At 45.6% G+C, this 16,875-nt stretch overlaps 1 protein-coding gene across 1 annotated transcript in view; it reads right to left on the bottom strand.

Annotated features, from left to right (window-relative positions):
- Positions 1-298: 298 nt before the first annotated feature.
- The window catches only part of cdh13 (cadherin 13, H-cadherin (heart)), a 1,165,005-nt gene continuing 1,148,428 nt past the window's right edge, over positions 299-16,875 (bottom strand). Inside the window, 1 exon segment of the mRNA XM_034177015.1 lies at positions 299-950. Coding sequence (XP_034032906.1) covers positions 943-950 — 8 coding nt within the window. The 3' untranslated portion in view covers positions 299-942.

Genomic DNA, 16,875 nt, shown 5'->3' with positions numbered 1-16,875 from the left:
CAATAAAAACAGAAGCTAATTGGAGAAAACTCCAGAGAGTTTTTTTTTTATTTCTTATTTTATTTATTCATTTATTTTTACTTTGAAGGCTTTCGGCTACCACCTTGTCCTACAAAAACCCCACAATCACTGCAGACAAAGAAACAGGCTTCGTTTTCTTCGCTGAAAGAGTCAAAACAAGTTCAAACACAGTCTGCGACGAGAAAAGAAACAGAAAACATCCAAAAAAAAAAAAAAAAAATAGTTGATGCTCTTTTTCCAACCAGGACAGTAGCTCAGCCTTCGAGGTGTTTCCCGGGAGACGGAGAGGGACAATAGGGAGGCGGACAGTGTGACAGTGGTTACTGATGGGAAGGTGGAGAAAAGTGGGTAAACTGAGCAACAGATGTAGCTATGAACACATCCAGAAGGACAGAATGGATAGAATGAGGAGGTGGACTGGAGGATGGGGAAAAGACAAGTTCAGGATGGAGAGAGGTGTCAGGAAAAGATCAGACTGGAGTAGATATATTCTTGTAATATCAATGTACACATTATTTCAAGTATCTCCTATAAATGTTGGTCTGCTGATGTGAAGCTGCAGCACCGAATGAAAAAAAACCCAACAAAGATAAATAAGCAGTGGTAGAGAGGACATGAAGACAGTCGATGAAAAAAAAAAAAAACAGAGTAGAGAAGGACAGACACGACAGCGAAAAAAGATGATGAAAAGAACAGTGAAAAATGAGAGATAAGGGAGAAAATTTTCCAAATAGCAAACGCCATCGAGGACAGGCAGTGGGGAACGTTGTTTGATTGGTCATGGCGAGAAGACTTCCATCTCACGTTTGTGTAGTCATCTTCTGTCCTAAGCCTCTGGGTTGCATGGGGCGGGAGATAAGTCGCTGCTTTCCGGTGTTGAGGAAAAAAAAAAAGAAGAACGATGGGAGGTTTCAGCAGAATCTACAGGCCTGGCAGGAGAGGAGATGAAAGGGTAGGAGAACACAGAAGAGGAAGGAGGAGGAAATAAGGGGAGAGGAGGAATAACGTGCAGAGTAGGAAAGAAAGGGGAAAACACAAGAAGAAGAAAGTGTGAAGTCAAGGTCGCTGCGGAGACAGATCAATAGGTATCAATTACATGAGACTAGTGACGGTATCGCATCATTAACGATTCAGTGAGGACAGAATAGCGGAATTATAATTGTACACCGGTCGCAGCGGCGTAATTAGCTTTAATGTGAAACTGTGTGAGTGCAAAGCATCTGTGAGATTCTGGACAGTTCGATCAATAAGGCCAAACACAAGCAGCTCTTTCCCAAAGTTGGAGAGAACCCAGCTTGTGATTTATCATGCCATCAGGAGACATGCTTTGGAGTGGCTACTTTGAAGATTAATTGGGTGCGGACAAGAACTTGTGGAATACATAAATTTTTACTTCAGAATCTGTTCACATCTGTGGTCTAAAACACGACCTTGTGTTCAGTGACTTCGGCTGAACTTTCACAGTGTTCAAAAGACGCAAATACCTTCCAAGAGGAGAAGCTGTTTAAATTTAAATTCCATAATTTTTTAATAGGTCCTGCACACTCTAAAAATATTGTCTGTAGTGTTTGCAGTTCTTGACAAAGTTGGTCTCATCACTCTGGTGAAATTCCTTTGAAGGAAACTGCAGTAGAGCAAAGCTGGATACAACAATGTATGCAATATGAAATGTGAGATTAACAATCGCCTCTCCACCTCCAGTCTCCTCGTATCCTCACCACTCACTTCTCTAGATGAATTCAACATAAATCTTCTTCACTCTTGTTCGCCGTTTTGCGTATTCCTGGTCTTGCTTCTGTCCCATCTCCTCTACATTTTGTGAGATAACTGGATGACCAAGGATGCTCTGGAATTCTTCTGTAATGCTTTACACTTAAAATCAATAAATACGAGGGCTGTCAATAAAGTATAGGTCCTTTTTATTTTTTTCAAAAACTATATGGATTTCATTCATATGTTTTTACGTCAGACATGCTTGAACCCTCGTGTGCATGCGTGAGTTTTTTCATGCCTGTCGTGACATCATTCGCCTGTGAGCACTCCTTGTGGGAGGAGTCGTCCAGCCCCTCGTCGGAATTCCTTTGTCTGAGAAGTTGCTGAAAGACTGGCGCTTTGTTTGATCAAAATTTTTTCTAAACCTGTAAGGCACATCGAAGTGGACACGGTTTGAAAAATTAAGCTGGGTTTCGGTGAAAATTTTAACGGCTGATGAGAGATTTTGAGGTGATACTGTCGCTTTAAGGACTTCCCACGGTGCGAGACGTCGCGCAGCGGTCCCAGGCGCCATCGTCAGCCTGTTTCAAGCTGAAAACCTCCACATTTCAGGCTCTATTGATCCGGGACGTCGTGAGAGAACAGAGAAGTTTCAGAAGAAGTCAGTTTCAGCATTTTATCTGGATATTCCACTGTTAAAGGAGATTTTTTTAATGAAAGACGTGTGGACGGGTCCGCGCGTCGGGACAGGAAAAACACCTCCGTGTTGATAACCATTTGTAAAATCCAGGCGGCTTTTGATGGCTTTCAGTGGAGTGAGTATATGAGAAATTGTTTAACAGCTGGACATGTTCCAACTTGTCCTTAAGGCTTCCAACGGAGGTGTTTTTCCTGTGGCGGAGCGTCGCAGCGGCTGCAAGCCGACGCTGCAATCCGTCTGCACGTCTTTCATTAAAAAAAATCTCCTTTAACAGTGGAATATCCAGATAAAATGGCTAAAACCTTTTGCCCTTGTGTTCGTGCAATATGCTGTGACACACTGGTCAGGCATATCGACAAACAAGTCCCTGAGAGCTGTGTTTAATCAAAGTTTCTGCCGCTAAAAAGTGTAAACAATGGCCGCCAGGCGCGCAAGCGATACGGTCTACACGTAGTGATGTATTTCAGGTTTGGTGCTTAGCGGGAAGCTGGTCACGGGGCGTGCAAATGTTTCAGTGGCGGGACATTCAAATGTTGTATATAACAGGAGAACTGCATCCATTTTCCCAAAATGCTTAGGTTGACCGAATTATATAACCTATGTTGTCTTTAAGTGTCATATCCACTTTAAAGCAAATATCTAATCAGCTAATCATGTGGCAGAAACTCAATGTATTTAGGCATGTAGACCAGGTCAAAAGGATCTGCTAAAGTTCAAACCAAGGCTCAGAAGGAGGAATAAAGATGACTTTGGTTGTTGGTAGCTGTATTGAGTCTATCAGGAGCAATGGATCTACTGGTATATTAGTACACAATCATCTCTAGGGCTTACAAAGTCATGTACTGGTCCCGATGATTACTGGACTGCTGTTTATCCCTGGAGACTGTGAAGAAAAGCAGATGAATGCCCACAACTCCACCTTTACAGCTATGTGGATTGGGATGACATAGATACAGTGTGTTGTCCAAGGACACAGATGGGTAGCCTGAAGCACACACACCTGAACTTTAACCTCATTCTACATGTATGTCCAACATCTCTGCCCCCAAATGAAGAAAAGGGTCCTAGACTTCTTTACATAATTTATTAAGGAGCACAAATAGCACTGCACTGTATGGTAAATTTGTATATATATATATCATAGGCATCAAACTGATTTCAGAAAGGGCACCCACCCACTCCATCAGATGATTTCACTGATTAACATCACTTTGAGCAAACTGGATGACCCCATCATTGAAACCACCTGCTGGAGTTGCACCCTCTTGGCTCTTTCTGTAATCAGTTTGACACCTCTGGTCAACATGAAGTAGATCAGGGCTGCTCGAATCTGCTCCTGGAGTTTACCTATCCAGTATGTTTTTTCACTCTCTCTACTCCACCCAACAAGGAGCTAGGAAACACCAGAATTAAATGACAAGTTGGGTGTAGAAGGAAGACATAAAAAGATACAGGGCAGGTGCCCTCCAAGAATTGTTATGGACAGCCCTGGGCTGGACATTTCAGAGCAAGGCCAGCACAAAGCATGGTATATACCTCAGCTCATTTCTTAAGTTGGTATATGTTTTTTTTTCTTTCAAGGTATATTTATTGGAAAATATGTCAATTATTGTTGACAACCATATAACACATTTATTCCAATTTTATTTTTTTTTACAAAACAAACAAACAAACCAACAACAACAATAAAAAACAAACATAACAGTGAAAATGCACACAAATCAAATCCATCAACGTTTACCCATCCCTCCCTGGCTCAAAAGGAGATCACACCATCAGTATTCAACAGAACAGCACTTAATCTGGCAGGGCCATCAAATCCTTAAAATAAGAAATAAATGGTTGCCAAATGCAAATAAACTTGTCTGTACACCCTCTCATTGTGTGTTTAATCTTCTCAAGTTTGAGGAAGAGCATGGTGTCTTTAAGCCACTGTGATACGGGGGGAGATTTCCACTGGAGGAGGAGGTGGCGTCTGGCAATTAAAGAAGTAAAACTGATCATTTCCCTTTGGGCTAAATTTAGTTGCCTTTGTTTAACGGGAGTTCCAAAAATGGCTATGAAAGGACAGGGTTGTATATTGACTTCCATTATGGTGGACATTATATTAAAGTAACTGGACCAAAAGTTATGCAGGCGTGGGCAGAAGAAAAACATATGACTCAAATGGCATTGCGTGTTTGAGCATCGATCACATTTGTCCTCTATTTCAGGAATGATTTTAGACAACCTTGATTTGGAGAAATGGACCCTATGTATAACCTTAAACTGAACAAGTGCCAGACGTGCACAGGAGTATCAGTGCCTGACCTACTCACCACCCCACCCCAACAATCTTCATCAATTTGGAAACCCATCTCCTCCTCCCAAGTGGCCTTCGTTTTTAGGTTGGAGTGATCACCAAGGTCCAGTATACGACTATACAATGCCAAGAGAGTCCCACTGTTTGGTTGATTGAATGTGAGTAAGTCTTCCCATGGCTGATGTGGGGGTAGAAAGGGAAAGGCCGGAAAGCATTTTGAAACAAAATGTCTGACTTGGAAGTCCCTAAACAGACGGTTTGCAGGCAATTCATACAGTGAACACAGATTGACAAAGCTATTAAAAGTACCATCTGAATACTTATCAAGGAGACAATCTACAACCCCTGGCAATAATTATGGAATCACCGGCCTCGGAGGATGTTCATTCTGTTGTTTAATTTTGTAGAAAAAAAGCAGATCACAGACATGACACAAAACTAAAGTCATTTCAAAGGGCAACTTTCTGGCTTTAAGAAACACTATAAGAAATCAGGAAAAAAAGATTGTGGCAGTCAGTAACGGTTACTTTTTTAGACCAAGCAGAGGAAAAAAATATGGACTCACTCAATTCTGAGGAATAAATTATGGAATCACCCTGTAAATTTTCATCCCCAAAACTAACACCTGCATCAAATCACATCTGCTGGTTGACACTGACCGTATGTCATGACATTGACCCTATGTGTCTTTTTGCAAGGAATGTTTTCACAGTTGTTGCTCTATGGCAAGATGCATTATCATCTTGAAAAATGATTTCATCATCCCCAAACATCAGAAAAGTGTCCAAAATATCAACGTAAACTTGTGCATTTATTGATGATGTAATGACAGCCATCTCCCCAGTGCCTTTACCTGACATGCAGCCCCATATCATCAATGACTGTGGAAATTTACATGTTCTCTTCAGGCAGTCATCTTTATAAATCTCATTGGAAAGGCACCAAACAAAAGTTCCAACATCATCACCTTGCCCAATGCAGATTCGAGATTCATCACTGAATATGACTTTCATCCAGTCATCCACAGTCCACGATTGCTTTTCCTTAGCCCATTGTAACCTTGTTTTTTCTGTTTAGGTGTTAATGATGGCTTTCGTTTAGCTTTTCTGTATGTAAATCCCATTTCCTTTAGGCGGTTTTTTACAGTTTGGTCACAGACGTTGACTTCAGTTTCCTCTAATTCGTTCCTCATTTGTTTTGTTGTGCATTTTCATATTTTGAGACATATTGCTTTAAGTTTTCTGTCTTGACGCTTTGATGTCTTCCTTGGTCTACCAGTATGTTTGCCTTTAACAGCCTTCCCATGTTGTTTGTATTTGGTCCAGAATTTAGACACAGCTGACTGTGAACAACCAACATCTTTTGCAACACTGCGTGATGATTTACCCTCTTTTAAGAGTTTGATAATCCTCTCCTTTGTTTAAAATGACATCTCTCCTGTTGGAGCCATGATTCATGTCAGTCCACTTGGTGCAACAGCTCTCCAAGGTGTGATCACTCCTTTTTAGATGCAGACTAACGAGCAGATGTGATTTGATGCAGGTGTTAGTTTTGGGGAAGAAAATTTACAGGGTGATTCCATAATTTATTCCTCAGAATTGAGTGAGTCCATATTTTTTTCCTCCGCTTGGTCTAAAAAAGTAACCGTTACTGACTGCCACAATCTTTTTTTCTTGATTTCTTATAGTGTTTCTTAAAGCCAGAAAGTTGCCATTTGAAATGACTTTAGTTTTGTGTCATGTCTGTGATCTGCTTTTTTTCTACAAAATTAAACAACTGAATGAACATCCTCCGAGACCGGTGATTCCATAATTTTTACCAGGGGTTGTATACCTTTTCTGTGCCATATTGAAAAAAACTGAGTCCATTTGAGAGGGGGAAACAAGTGATTATTGTGCAAGGGGCCCCGAGGGGATGCCCCAAGAAATTTAAAATATTTCCTGAACTGAAACCAAATCTTTTGTTGTGAAAGTGTAGTGACACGGACCCACAACAGGGGGCGCAAATGAACGGCCAATAGATGAGCCAAAAAGTAACAATTTAATGTTGTGAAACGTGCACAATGAATATACAGACAACCTCAGAATATAATTACAGTCAAATCACAAAGGTAACGTGTGGGCAGGCTCGAGGATAGAAGACGTCTGTCCTGAGATGAACCGGAACCACACGATTTCCTCCGCCACCGAACCCAGAGAATACTGGAGCCGCCAAGTCCCGAATTCCCAGGTGATCACCGTCCCCGACTGTCGGATCTGGTACTGCTGGCGAGAACAAAGACAGTCAAGTGTGGGTGTGTGTACACCCAGTAACAATAACGGTGGGAATGCCACCTCCACCTCTCACTCAATATGCTGATGTGTTTGCAGTGATCCCTCAGAGAAAAAGAGTGCCGTCCTGCACTCACTCAGCTTCCACAAAACAAGGAACCGGTACGCCTGCAAACACTCACAATGTACAGATTACAGATAAACACAAAAAGGCTGAGGATATTACCTACAATGAAGTACGATATCTCGGCAACGAGGTGGAGATGACGTCTGGTCTTTATGGAGTGTGATGATGAAGAATGTGTGACAGCTGTCACTCCCGGCTGTGTCCGTGGCGGCAGCGCCCTCTCGTGCCTGAAGCCCGCACTTCAGGCAGGGCGCCCTTTGGTGGTGGGCCAGCAGTACCTCTTCTGGCGGCCCACACAACAGGACCCCCCCCTCAACGGGCGCCTCTTGGCCGGACCGGGAGCACAGAGGGGTGAGGTGTGGTGAGGCTTGATCCTGGAAACATGGAACACCGGGTGGATCCGCAGTGAAGCCGGGAGCTGGAGCTTCACTGCGGCAGGGCTGAGGACCTTGAGGATTTTGAAGGGTCCAATGAACCTGTCCATCAGTTTTGGTGACTGTACTTGTAGAGGGATGTCCTTCGTCGACAACCACACCTCCTGCCCGGGCTGGTATGCAGGGGCCGGGGACCGCCGGCGGTCTGCATGGGTCTTGGCCCTCGTCCGTGCCTTCAACAAGGCAGAATGGGCGGTGCGCCACACCCGACGGCACCTCCGAAGGTGGGCCCGGACCGAGGGCACACCGACCTCTCCCTCCACCACGGGAAATAATGGGGGCTGGTACCCCAAACACACCTCAAATGGGGAGAGGCCGGTGGCGGAAGACACCTGGCTGTTATGCGCATACTCGATCCAGGCCAGATGGTTACTCCAGGCCGTCGGGTGCGCGGATGTTACGCAGCGGAGGGTCTGTTCCAGTTCTTGGTTGGCCCGCTCTGCCTGTCCGTTCGTCTGTGGATGGTACATGGACGAGAGGCTCACGGTGGCCCCCAGTTCCCTGCAGAAGCTCCTCCAGACGTGTGAGGAGAACTGGGGACCACGATCTGAGACGATGTCGGTGGGTATCCCATGCAGACGGATGACGTGGTGGACCAGGAGGTCTGCTGTCTCCTGGGCTGTTGGGAGCTTCGGGAGGGCCACAAAGTGGGCTGCCTTGGAGAATCGGTCCACTATCGTGAAGATGGTGGTGTTGCCCTGGGACAGCGGGAGGCCCGTGACGAAATCCAGGCCGATGTGGGACCAGGGGCGATGAGGCACGGGTAACAGCTGAAGAAGTCCTTGGGACCTTTTATGGTCTGCCTTGCCCCTGGCACAGGTGGTGCAGGCCTGGATATATTCCCGGACGTTGGCCTCCATAGACGCCCACCAGAAGTGCTGCCAGACAACTGCCATGGTCCTTCGCACCCCTGGATGACAGGAGAGCTTGGAACCGTGACAGAAGTCCAAGACTGCAGCTCTGGCCTCTGGTGGGATGTACAAACGGTTCTTCGGACCGGTTCCGGGGTCCGGGCTCCATGCCAGGGCCTCCCGGACGGTCTTCTCCACGTCCCAGGTGAGGGTGGCCACGATAGTGGACTCCGGGATGATGGGCACCGGTGGATCCGACAGCACCGTTTTGACTTCGTCTTCGTGTACCCGGGACAAGGCATCCGATCTCTGGTTCTTGGTCCCGGGGCGATAGGTGATCCGGAAGTCAAAACGTCTGAAGAACAGTGACCAGCGGGCTTGCCTGGGGTTCAGCCGCTTGGCGGTCCTGATATACTCCAGGTTCCGATGGTCAGTGAAAACCGTGAATGGCACAGATGCTCCCTCCAACAGGTGTCTCCATTCCTCAAGAGCCTCTTTCACTGCAAGGAGTTCTCGATTGCCGACGTCATAGTTCCGTTCAGCTGGGGTCAACCTGCGAGAAAAGTAGGCACACGGGTGAAGAACCTTATCGGTCTCTCCGCTCTGGGATAGCACGGCTCCTATCCCTGAGTCAGAGGCGTCCACTTCAACCACGAACTGGCGGCTAGGGTCGGGCTGCACCAAAACTGGCGCAGCAGAGAACCGTCGTTTCAACTCCTTGAACGCGGTTTCGCACCGATCCGACCAGGTGAATGGGACTTTTGGAGAGGTCAGGGCTGTCAGGGGGCTAACTACCTGACTGTAGCCCTTAATGAACCTCCTATAGAAATTAGCGAAGCCGAGGAACTGTTGCAGCTTCCTACGGCTTGTTGGTTGGGGCCAATCTCTCACCGCCGCAACCTTGGCCGGATCAGGGGCGACGGAGTTAAAGGAGATGATAAACCCCAGGAAGGACAAAGACGTGCCATGAAACTCGCACTTCTCGCCCTTCACAAACAGTCGGTTCTCTAATAACCGCTGCAGGACCTGATGTACATGCCGGACATGGGTCTCAGGGTCCGGAGAAAAGATGAGAATATCGTCCAGATATACAAAGACGAATCGGTGCAGGAAGTCCCGCAAGACGTCGTTAACCAAGGCTTGGAACGTCGCGGGGGCGTTGGTGAGGCCGAACGGCATGACCAGGTACTCAAAGTGACCTAACGGGGTGTTAAATGCCGTCTTCCATTCGTCTCCCTTCCGGATCCGAACCAGGTGATACGCATTTCTAAGATCCAGCTTAGTAAAGATTTTGGCTCCATGCAGGGGGGTGAACACGGAATCCAACAATGGCAACGGGTATCGGTTGCGAACCGTAATCTCATTCAGCCCCCTGAAATCAATGCATGGACGGAGTCCACCATCTTTCTTGCCCACAAAAAAGAAACCTGCCCCCATCGGGGAGGTGGAGTTCCGGATCAGCTCGGCAGCTAATGAGTCCGGATGTAGGTCTCCATTGATTCGCGCTCAGGTCGTGAGAGGTTGTACAGCCTGCTGGACGGAAACTCAGCGCCTGGAACCAAATCAATGGCACAATCGTACGGACGGTGCGGGGGAAGGGTGAGTGCCAGATCCTTGCTGAAGACGTCAGCAAGATCGTGGTACTCAACCAGCACTGCCGTCAGATTGGGAGGGACTTTGACCTCCTCCTTAGCCTGTAAACCGGGGGGAACCGAGGATCCTAAACACACCCGATGGCAGGTTTCGCTCCACTGAACCACCACCCCAGACGGCCAATCAATCCGTGGATTGTGCTTCAACATCCATGGGAAGCCCAAAATCACGCGGGAGGTAGAAGGAGTTACAAAAAACTCAATCTCCTCCCGATGGTTTCCAGACACCACCAGAGTTACTGGTTGTGTCTTGTGTGTGATTAAAGGGAGGAGGGTGCCATCTAGTGCCTGCACCTGCACTGGCGAAGGAAGCGCCACCAGAGGGAGCCCTACCTCCCTTGCCCATCTGCTATCTAGCAGACTCCCTTCTGACCCCGTGTCCACCAGTGCTGCGGCTTGAAGGGTTAAATCCCCGCTCAGGATTGTAACTGGGAGTCGTGTGGCAATCTGTGTGTGTCTCACTTGAATGTTATGACCCCCCCTTAGCCCAGTCTCTAAGGGCGAGTGTTGTTGTTTTGGACGTTTGGGGCAGTTTTTCTGTGTGTGCTCAGTTGAGCTGCAGAGAAAACACTCTCCACGGATCAGCCTCCTCATTTTGGCCCTGTGCGTTTCTCTAACAATGTCAGCAGGGGGAGCTGTTGCCCCACGGAGCGCTGTGGCTGTGGAGCGTGGGGAGGGCGGCGCCTTTTCGAACCCGGAAGGGAGAGGAGCGGCACGTATCCGGTCACGTCCTTCGCCTCGCTCCCGACGGCGTTCCTCCAACCGATTGTCTAACCGTATAACGAGATCGATAAGCCCATCTAAATCCCGCGGTTCCTCCTTAGCTACCAGCTGCTCCTTCAGAACCAACGACAGTCTGTTTATGAAGGCGGCACGAAGCGCAACGTTATTCCAGCCGGACCTCGCAGCCGCGATGCGGAAGTCGACTGCATAAGCGGCTGCACTCTCGCGTCCCTGTCTCATTGACAGCAGCACTGTTGAAGCGGTCTCTCCTCTGTTAGGGTGATCAAACACAGTTCTGAACTCCCCCACAAACCCAATGTATGCTGATAACAACCGTGAGTTCTGTTCCCAGAGCGCCGTAGCCCAGGCGTGTGCTTTACCCCGAAGCAGAGCAATCACATAAGCTATTTTACTAGCATCTGACGCGTACATGACGGGACGTTGTGCGAAGACGAGCGAACACTGCATAAGAAAGTCCACGCACGTCTCCACACAACCTCCGTACGGCTCAGAAGGGCTTATGTATGCTTCAGGGGATGGTGGGAGGGGTTGTTGAACCACCACTGGAACATTTATATCCTGCACAGGGTCGGCAGGAGGACGAGCTGCAGCAGCGCCCTGAGCGCTCGCCGCCATCTGTGCGGAGAGAGCCTCCACTCTGCGGTTCAGGAGGATGTTTTGCTTGGTCATTTGATCCAACCGAGCCGTAAAGGCGGTGAGAATGTGCTGCAGCTCACCAATCACGTCTCCTGCAGACGCCTGCGCTCCCTGCTCTCCCATTGGTCGTTCAACAACTGGGTGACGCCCCTCGGAGTCCATGACGCTGGCCGAGATATACTGTTGTGAAAGTGTAGTGACACGGACCCACAACAGGGGGTGCAAATGAACGGCCAATAGATGAGCCAAAAAGTAACAATTTAATGTTGTGAAACGTGCACAACGAATATACAGACAACCTCAGAATATAATTACAGTCAAATCACAAAGGTGACGTGTGGGCAGGCTCGAGGATAGAAGACGTCTGTCCTGAGATGAACCGGAACCACACGATTTCCTCCGCCACCGAACCCATAGAATACTGGAGCCGCCAAGTCCCGAATTCCCAGGTGATCACCGTCCCCGACTGTCGGATCTGGTACTGCTGGCGAGCACAAAGACAGTCAAGTGTGGGTGTGTGTACACCCAGTAACAATAACGGTGGGAATGCCACCTCCACCTCTCACTCAATATGCTGATGTGTTTGCAGTGATCCCTCAGAGAAAAAGAGTGCCGTCCTGCACTCACTCAGCTTCCACAAAACAAGAAACCGGTATGCCTGCAAACACTCACAATGTACAGATTACAGATAAACACAAAAAGGCTGAGGATATTACCTACAATGAAGTACGATATCTCGGCAACGAGGTGGAGATGATGTCTGGTCTTTATGGAGTGTGATGATGAAGAATGTGTGACAGCTGTCAGGAATTAATGAGTGACAGCTGTCACTCCCGGCTGTGTCCATGGCGGCAGCGCCCTCTCGTGCCTGAAGCCCGCACTTCAGGCAGGGCGCCCTTTGGTGGTGGGCCAGCAGTACCTCTTCTGGCGGCCCACACAACATCTTTAAAGTATTGAGTACAACAGGGTTATTAACATACATTGAGACTTGATTGGGAGAGAAGAGTATATAAGAGCAGGCAGTGATGATGATTTAGAACAAGATTGGCTTTCCAGTTTGCACCAGATTAAATGAGGGCAATTGATCCAATAATGTATTTTATGGATGTGTGTTGACCACCAACAAATTGAAAGCTCGGTAAGGCAAGACCACTACTAAATTTACACCTTTGCAAAAGTGATCTGCGGACCCTTGGAGACCCCGCACCCCAAATAAAAGAACCAAACATTTTATTTAAAGGTTAAAAAAATGTTTAGGTAAAAATAAAGAAAGATGTAAGTAAGCTGTTCATTTTCAAAATATTAATCCTTGCTATCAAAGATAGAGGCAGACCATTCCATCGCTGAAGGTCGGATTTCACTTGAGCTATTAGTGGAGTGAAGTTGGCATAGAAAAGACCAGAACAGGTACAAGTCACATAAATACCAAGATACTTGAAGCCAGAGGGAGTGAGCTTCAGGGGCAGGTCAGCTTGTTGGAGTAGTGAACCTGCTGCGTTGATGGGGAAACATTCGCTTTTATTAAGGTTTAGCTTGTATCCTGAAAATGAACTAAACTTATCCAATAAAGACAGAACACCTGGAAAACAGGATACAGGATCTGTTAGGTTGGTATATGGTTTTAAAGTAGAGGTGATAATGAAGTGCGGAAGTTATTTCTATAGTGAAAGACTGGTGCTTTAAAGATGGTATATGTTCTATTTACATGGTGAAAGATTGAAGCTTTTCAATTGATATGTGGGGTATTGACCTCCATTTTGAAAAGGATACTTCCTCGAGTCTCCCCCGATACACCACTAAAAAATGGTTTCAATCAGATGAGGTGTTCCTCACTTATTGCCCGTAGGCAAAAATCTAGATGGTATCCATAGTGGTCATAACGGATAATGGATGGGCATTTTTTAAAGAATCCTCCCCAATAAACCACCAAGAAATGGTTTCAATCAGATGAAGTGTTCTTTAGTTATTGCACAGAAACAAAAATACATATGCCTCCATAGTGGCCATTGGGGATGATGGAAGGAAGCCTTTTTTACCCCAAAGGACCCTTCCTCTAGCCTCGCCCAATACATCGGTAAGAAATGGATTCAATGAGACGACACCTTCTTTAGTGATAACACGTAAACAAAAATAAAAATTGCCCCAATGGTGGCCATAGTGGATGATGGATGACCCCCCCGTTTTTTTAAGGAACCTTCCTGGTACCTCCTCCAATTCACTACCAAGAAACTGTTCAGACAAGGTGTTCTTTTGTTATTGTTTGGAAATGAAAACTTGACAGACAGATGCTCAGGTGGATGGATGGATGGGTTGCAAACATAATATACCCCCCCCCCCCCAACTTTGAGCAGGGGCAATATACACTGTACATGCGTTCAATATTTCTGTGCACAGATCCAGTGGCTGCTCTAGAAAAGGGATCAGGTGCCTGTGCAGATTGCACTTTACTTAAAACGCTTAGATTTTTTTGTTTCCTAAAACTGCTAATCCAGCAAAATGCATGCGACAGAATTTGATTTGAAACTACCACTTGGGAGGCTGGCGATTTGTCAAAGCCAGTGTCGGTTTTATTGTTGCATTCTTGTGTTTGCATTTCTTTCTGCACTGTAGCTCTCACTAACACCGTCGGAGGCCTGTCACAGCCATTCAGACAAACCAATCATGCGTTTCGACTTTTGACATGCCAATACATCTCTCTGTCCTTTTTTCCTGTCCTTATTCCCCCCTACGCCACCTGTTCCTCTCCCTCTGTTTGTATCATTTGATTACGGTGTGGTCTTGAGGAATGTGAACTGTAATTTTTCCAGACATTCTGAAATGAATTGAAATGTACACTTAAAAAACAAAAAACCTCAAGCGATCGAAGTGTGCCTGAAAGGGGGTGGATATTTAATCAGGTGGGGGAGAGAGCCATTGATTTTCCTTTTTGTGTTCTGCTGTTTCCAATGGCTTGCTTTCATAACAGTCCGAACAAAGTGTTTCCTCCAAAAAGGAAATAAAAATTGAAAACCACTCGAAGGCACTTGAGATGCAGATATTGGATTTTGCAAATCTAATGAGACTCTGGAAGTTCTGTTCCACCTCACACAAAGAATATGAAAGAGGGATTCCTGTCTCTCTGGCAGGAAAGTCAACACTGGCATAAAAATATATCGCTGAATCAATTCACCTTAGCTCTCACACAGAAACCGTATGATGCACTCGCACCCTATATGGAATATATGGAAATCTGTTTGAGCATTTATTCCATATCCTTTACATCTGTTTCCCTCCCTAGTTGGAGCTTTGTCAGCACTAGATGAACATTTGGTCGCACTCGTTTGATTTCATTATACCAGTGGATTTCATCCTACTAGCTGACCAAGTTGCTCCTTTTTGGCAACTAGTGGCACTTTTGGTGAGTTACTTCCAACAGAAAATTTACCAGTGATGCCAGGTGCTGTACTAGTAGCACGAAAGGCCCAAATAAGAAGAATGTGTTACATCTGGGGTTTTTTCTTGGCAGACAATCAAATTTCTGGTTGTTTTCATGCAGTGAACAGTTCCACTTTGGAGCAATTTAGGATGAGTGTGACCAAGAAGGATTGGAGAGGAAGTGGTAGCGGGTGATAACAGTTAACAGCTCTGTTCACCGTCTATGCTTACCTGCTTATTGACTGTTTTTGGACGAGTGAAACAATCAAGAAATATGAATTTGACAATAACTACTGAATGTTTACTGAATGTCAAAGTCGTGGAACTTGGGAGTATCAAAGCTCGTGGAGCCATGTTAGCTTGAAGCTTTGGACAGCAGGACGACAGTCTGTGTCAGTGGTCTCCAAAGTATTCCAGAAAGAGCCGAGAGAGTGCAAGTTTTCTTGGCAGCCACTGACTCCAGCAGATGATTTCACTGATGAACTCATCCCACCTGCTCCAAGTTATGTTAATCAGTGAAATCCCCTGCTAAAGTCAGTGGCTGCCAAGAAAACCTGCACCCTCTCGGCCCTTTCTGGAATACTTTGGAGACCACTGGTCTATGTGGTTGCTGTGCGCCACTTCAGAAGTAATAGCAGTGGGATACGGTTGTGTAGCAGGGTATGTATTTACTAGTTATTATTATATATTATATAACAGCTGAATGGATCCTTGTCATTTGATTGGTGCTTTGTATTTTATGTGACATGGATTATTCATCCTATTTTTGTTGCATTGCATTGAGAGTGCAATTTGGTTCCATTTAAAGGGCAAATTTGGTTCCATACATTTGGTGCCATTGCACTACACACACACACACACACACACACACACACACACACACACACACACACACACACACACACACACACACACACACACACACACACACACACACACACACACACACACACACACACACACACACACACACAGACACTCTGCTGTAAGCCGTATGGATGCATGAAGAGCTGTTCAGATGAAAAGTTGATGTGATTTTTGGCTGGACTGAGGAACTACACAAAGTCTTTTTTTATAGAAGTAAGAAGTCAGTGCACAGCATCACCAGACTACACGTCACAATTTGGACTCCTACTTAAAGTTTGTGTTTGACTTTAGCAGCAGTGGAACACCAAAATGTAAGTCCTTTTCTGTTGTTTATAAATTAATAAAATATCAAATGACAATGGAATGAATATTTAATTCGGTGAAAGCTGAAACATACTATTCAACTCTTTTATTTTATTTTATTTTTGGTTGCATTTGCCCTTAACATGGGGAAATTAGCCTGATTTCACCTGCTGCTGATAAACGGTCAGAAATGTGAAGCTGTCAGAAAGGTAGACTTTCGAGGACATCATGTTGAATGCCCTTTATTGAAAGTAATGGGAATTTTTTTTTTTTTCAGTTCGAAATCAGTGTTTTTTGTGGACTTTGACTGTGAATACATCGAAATGGTGAACAGGTGAATGTAACATGAATTCACTTATCTGCTATACTTGCACAGGTCTGCCAAATTTGCACTATACGTATATACAGTATTTTAATATATTTGTTAGGGCTGGGCAAGTTAACGCGTTATCACATCAAATATTTACTAATTAATGCTGATAATTATTTTACTGCACATTAATGCAGTTTTATTATTATTTTGAAAGTCCATTGCTCACTGGTTCTGCATACACATACAGACAAACCATGGGGAACAGGAAGGTGTCAGGTTCCGACCCCAGGGTGGGGTCAATTCTCTTATTTCCCCTTTTCACAAATCAATTTTCTAGTTATTAGCTTAATTCTGAGTTCATCATTTATTTTCTGTTCAGTATTCTGTAGCCTTTGGTTTTGTTTCCTGTGTGTTTTGTATGTTCTGTTTTTCTTACTTTAGTCACGTGGTTTATTCAATTGTAGTCTCTGTCCAGTTATGGTTTTTTCCTTTGTATTAGGCTTTTGTTTCTGGTTTTATTTTCTGATT

This window comes from Thalassophryne amazonica, chromosome 8 (assembly GCF_902500255.1).
Source record: "Thalassophryne amazonica chromosome 8, fThaAma1.1, whole genome shotgun sequence".
Classification (NCBI taxonomy): domain Eukaryota; kingdom Metazoa; phylum Chordata; class Actinopteri; order Batrachoidiformes; family Batrachoididae; genus Thalassophryne; species Thalassophryne amazonica.
Note: the sequence above shows the minus strand (reverse complement) of the source record. Positions and strands in the feature narration are given on the sequence as shown.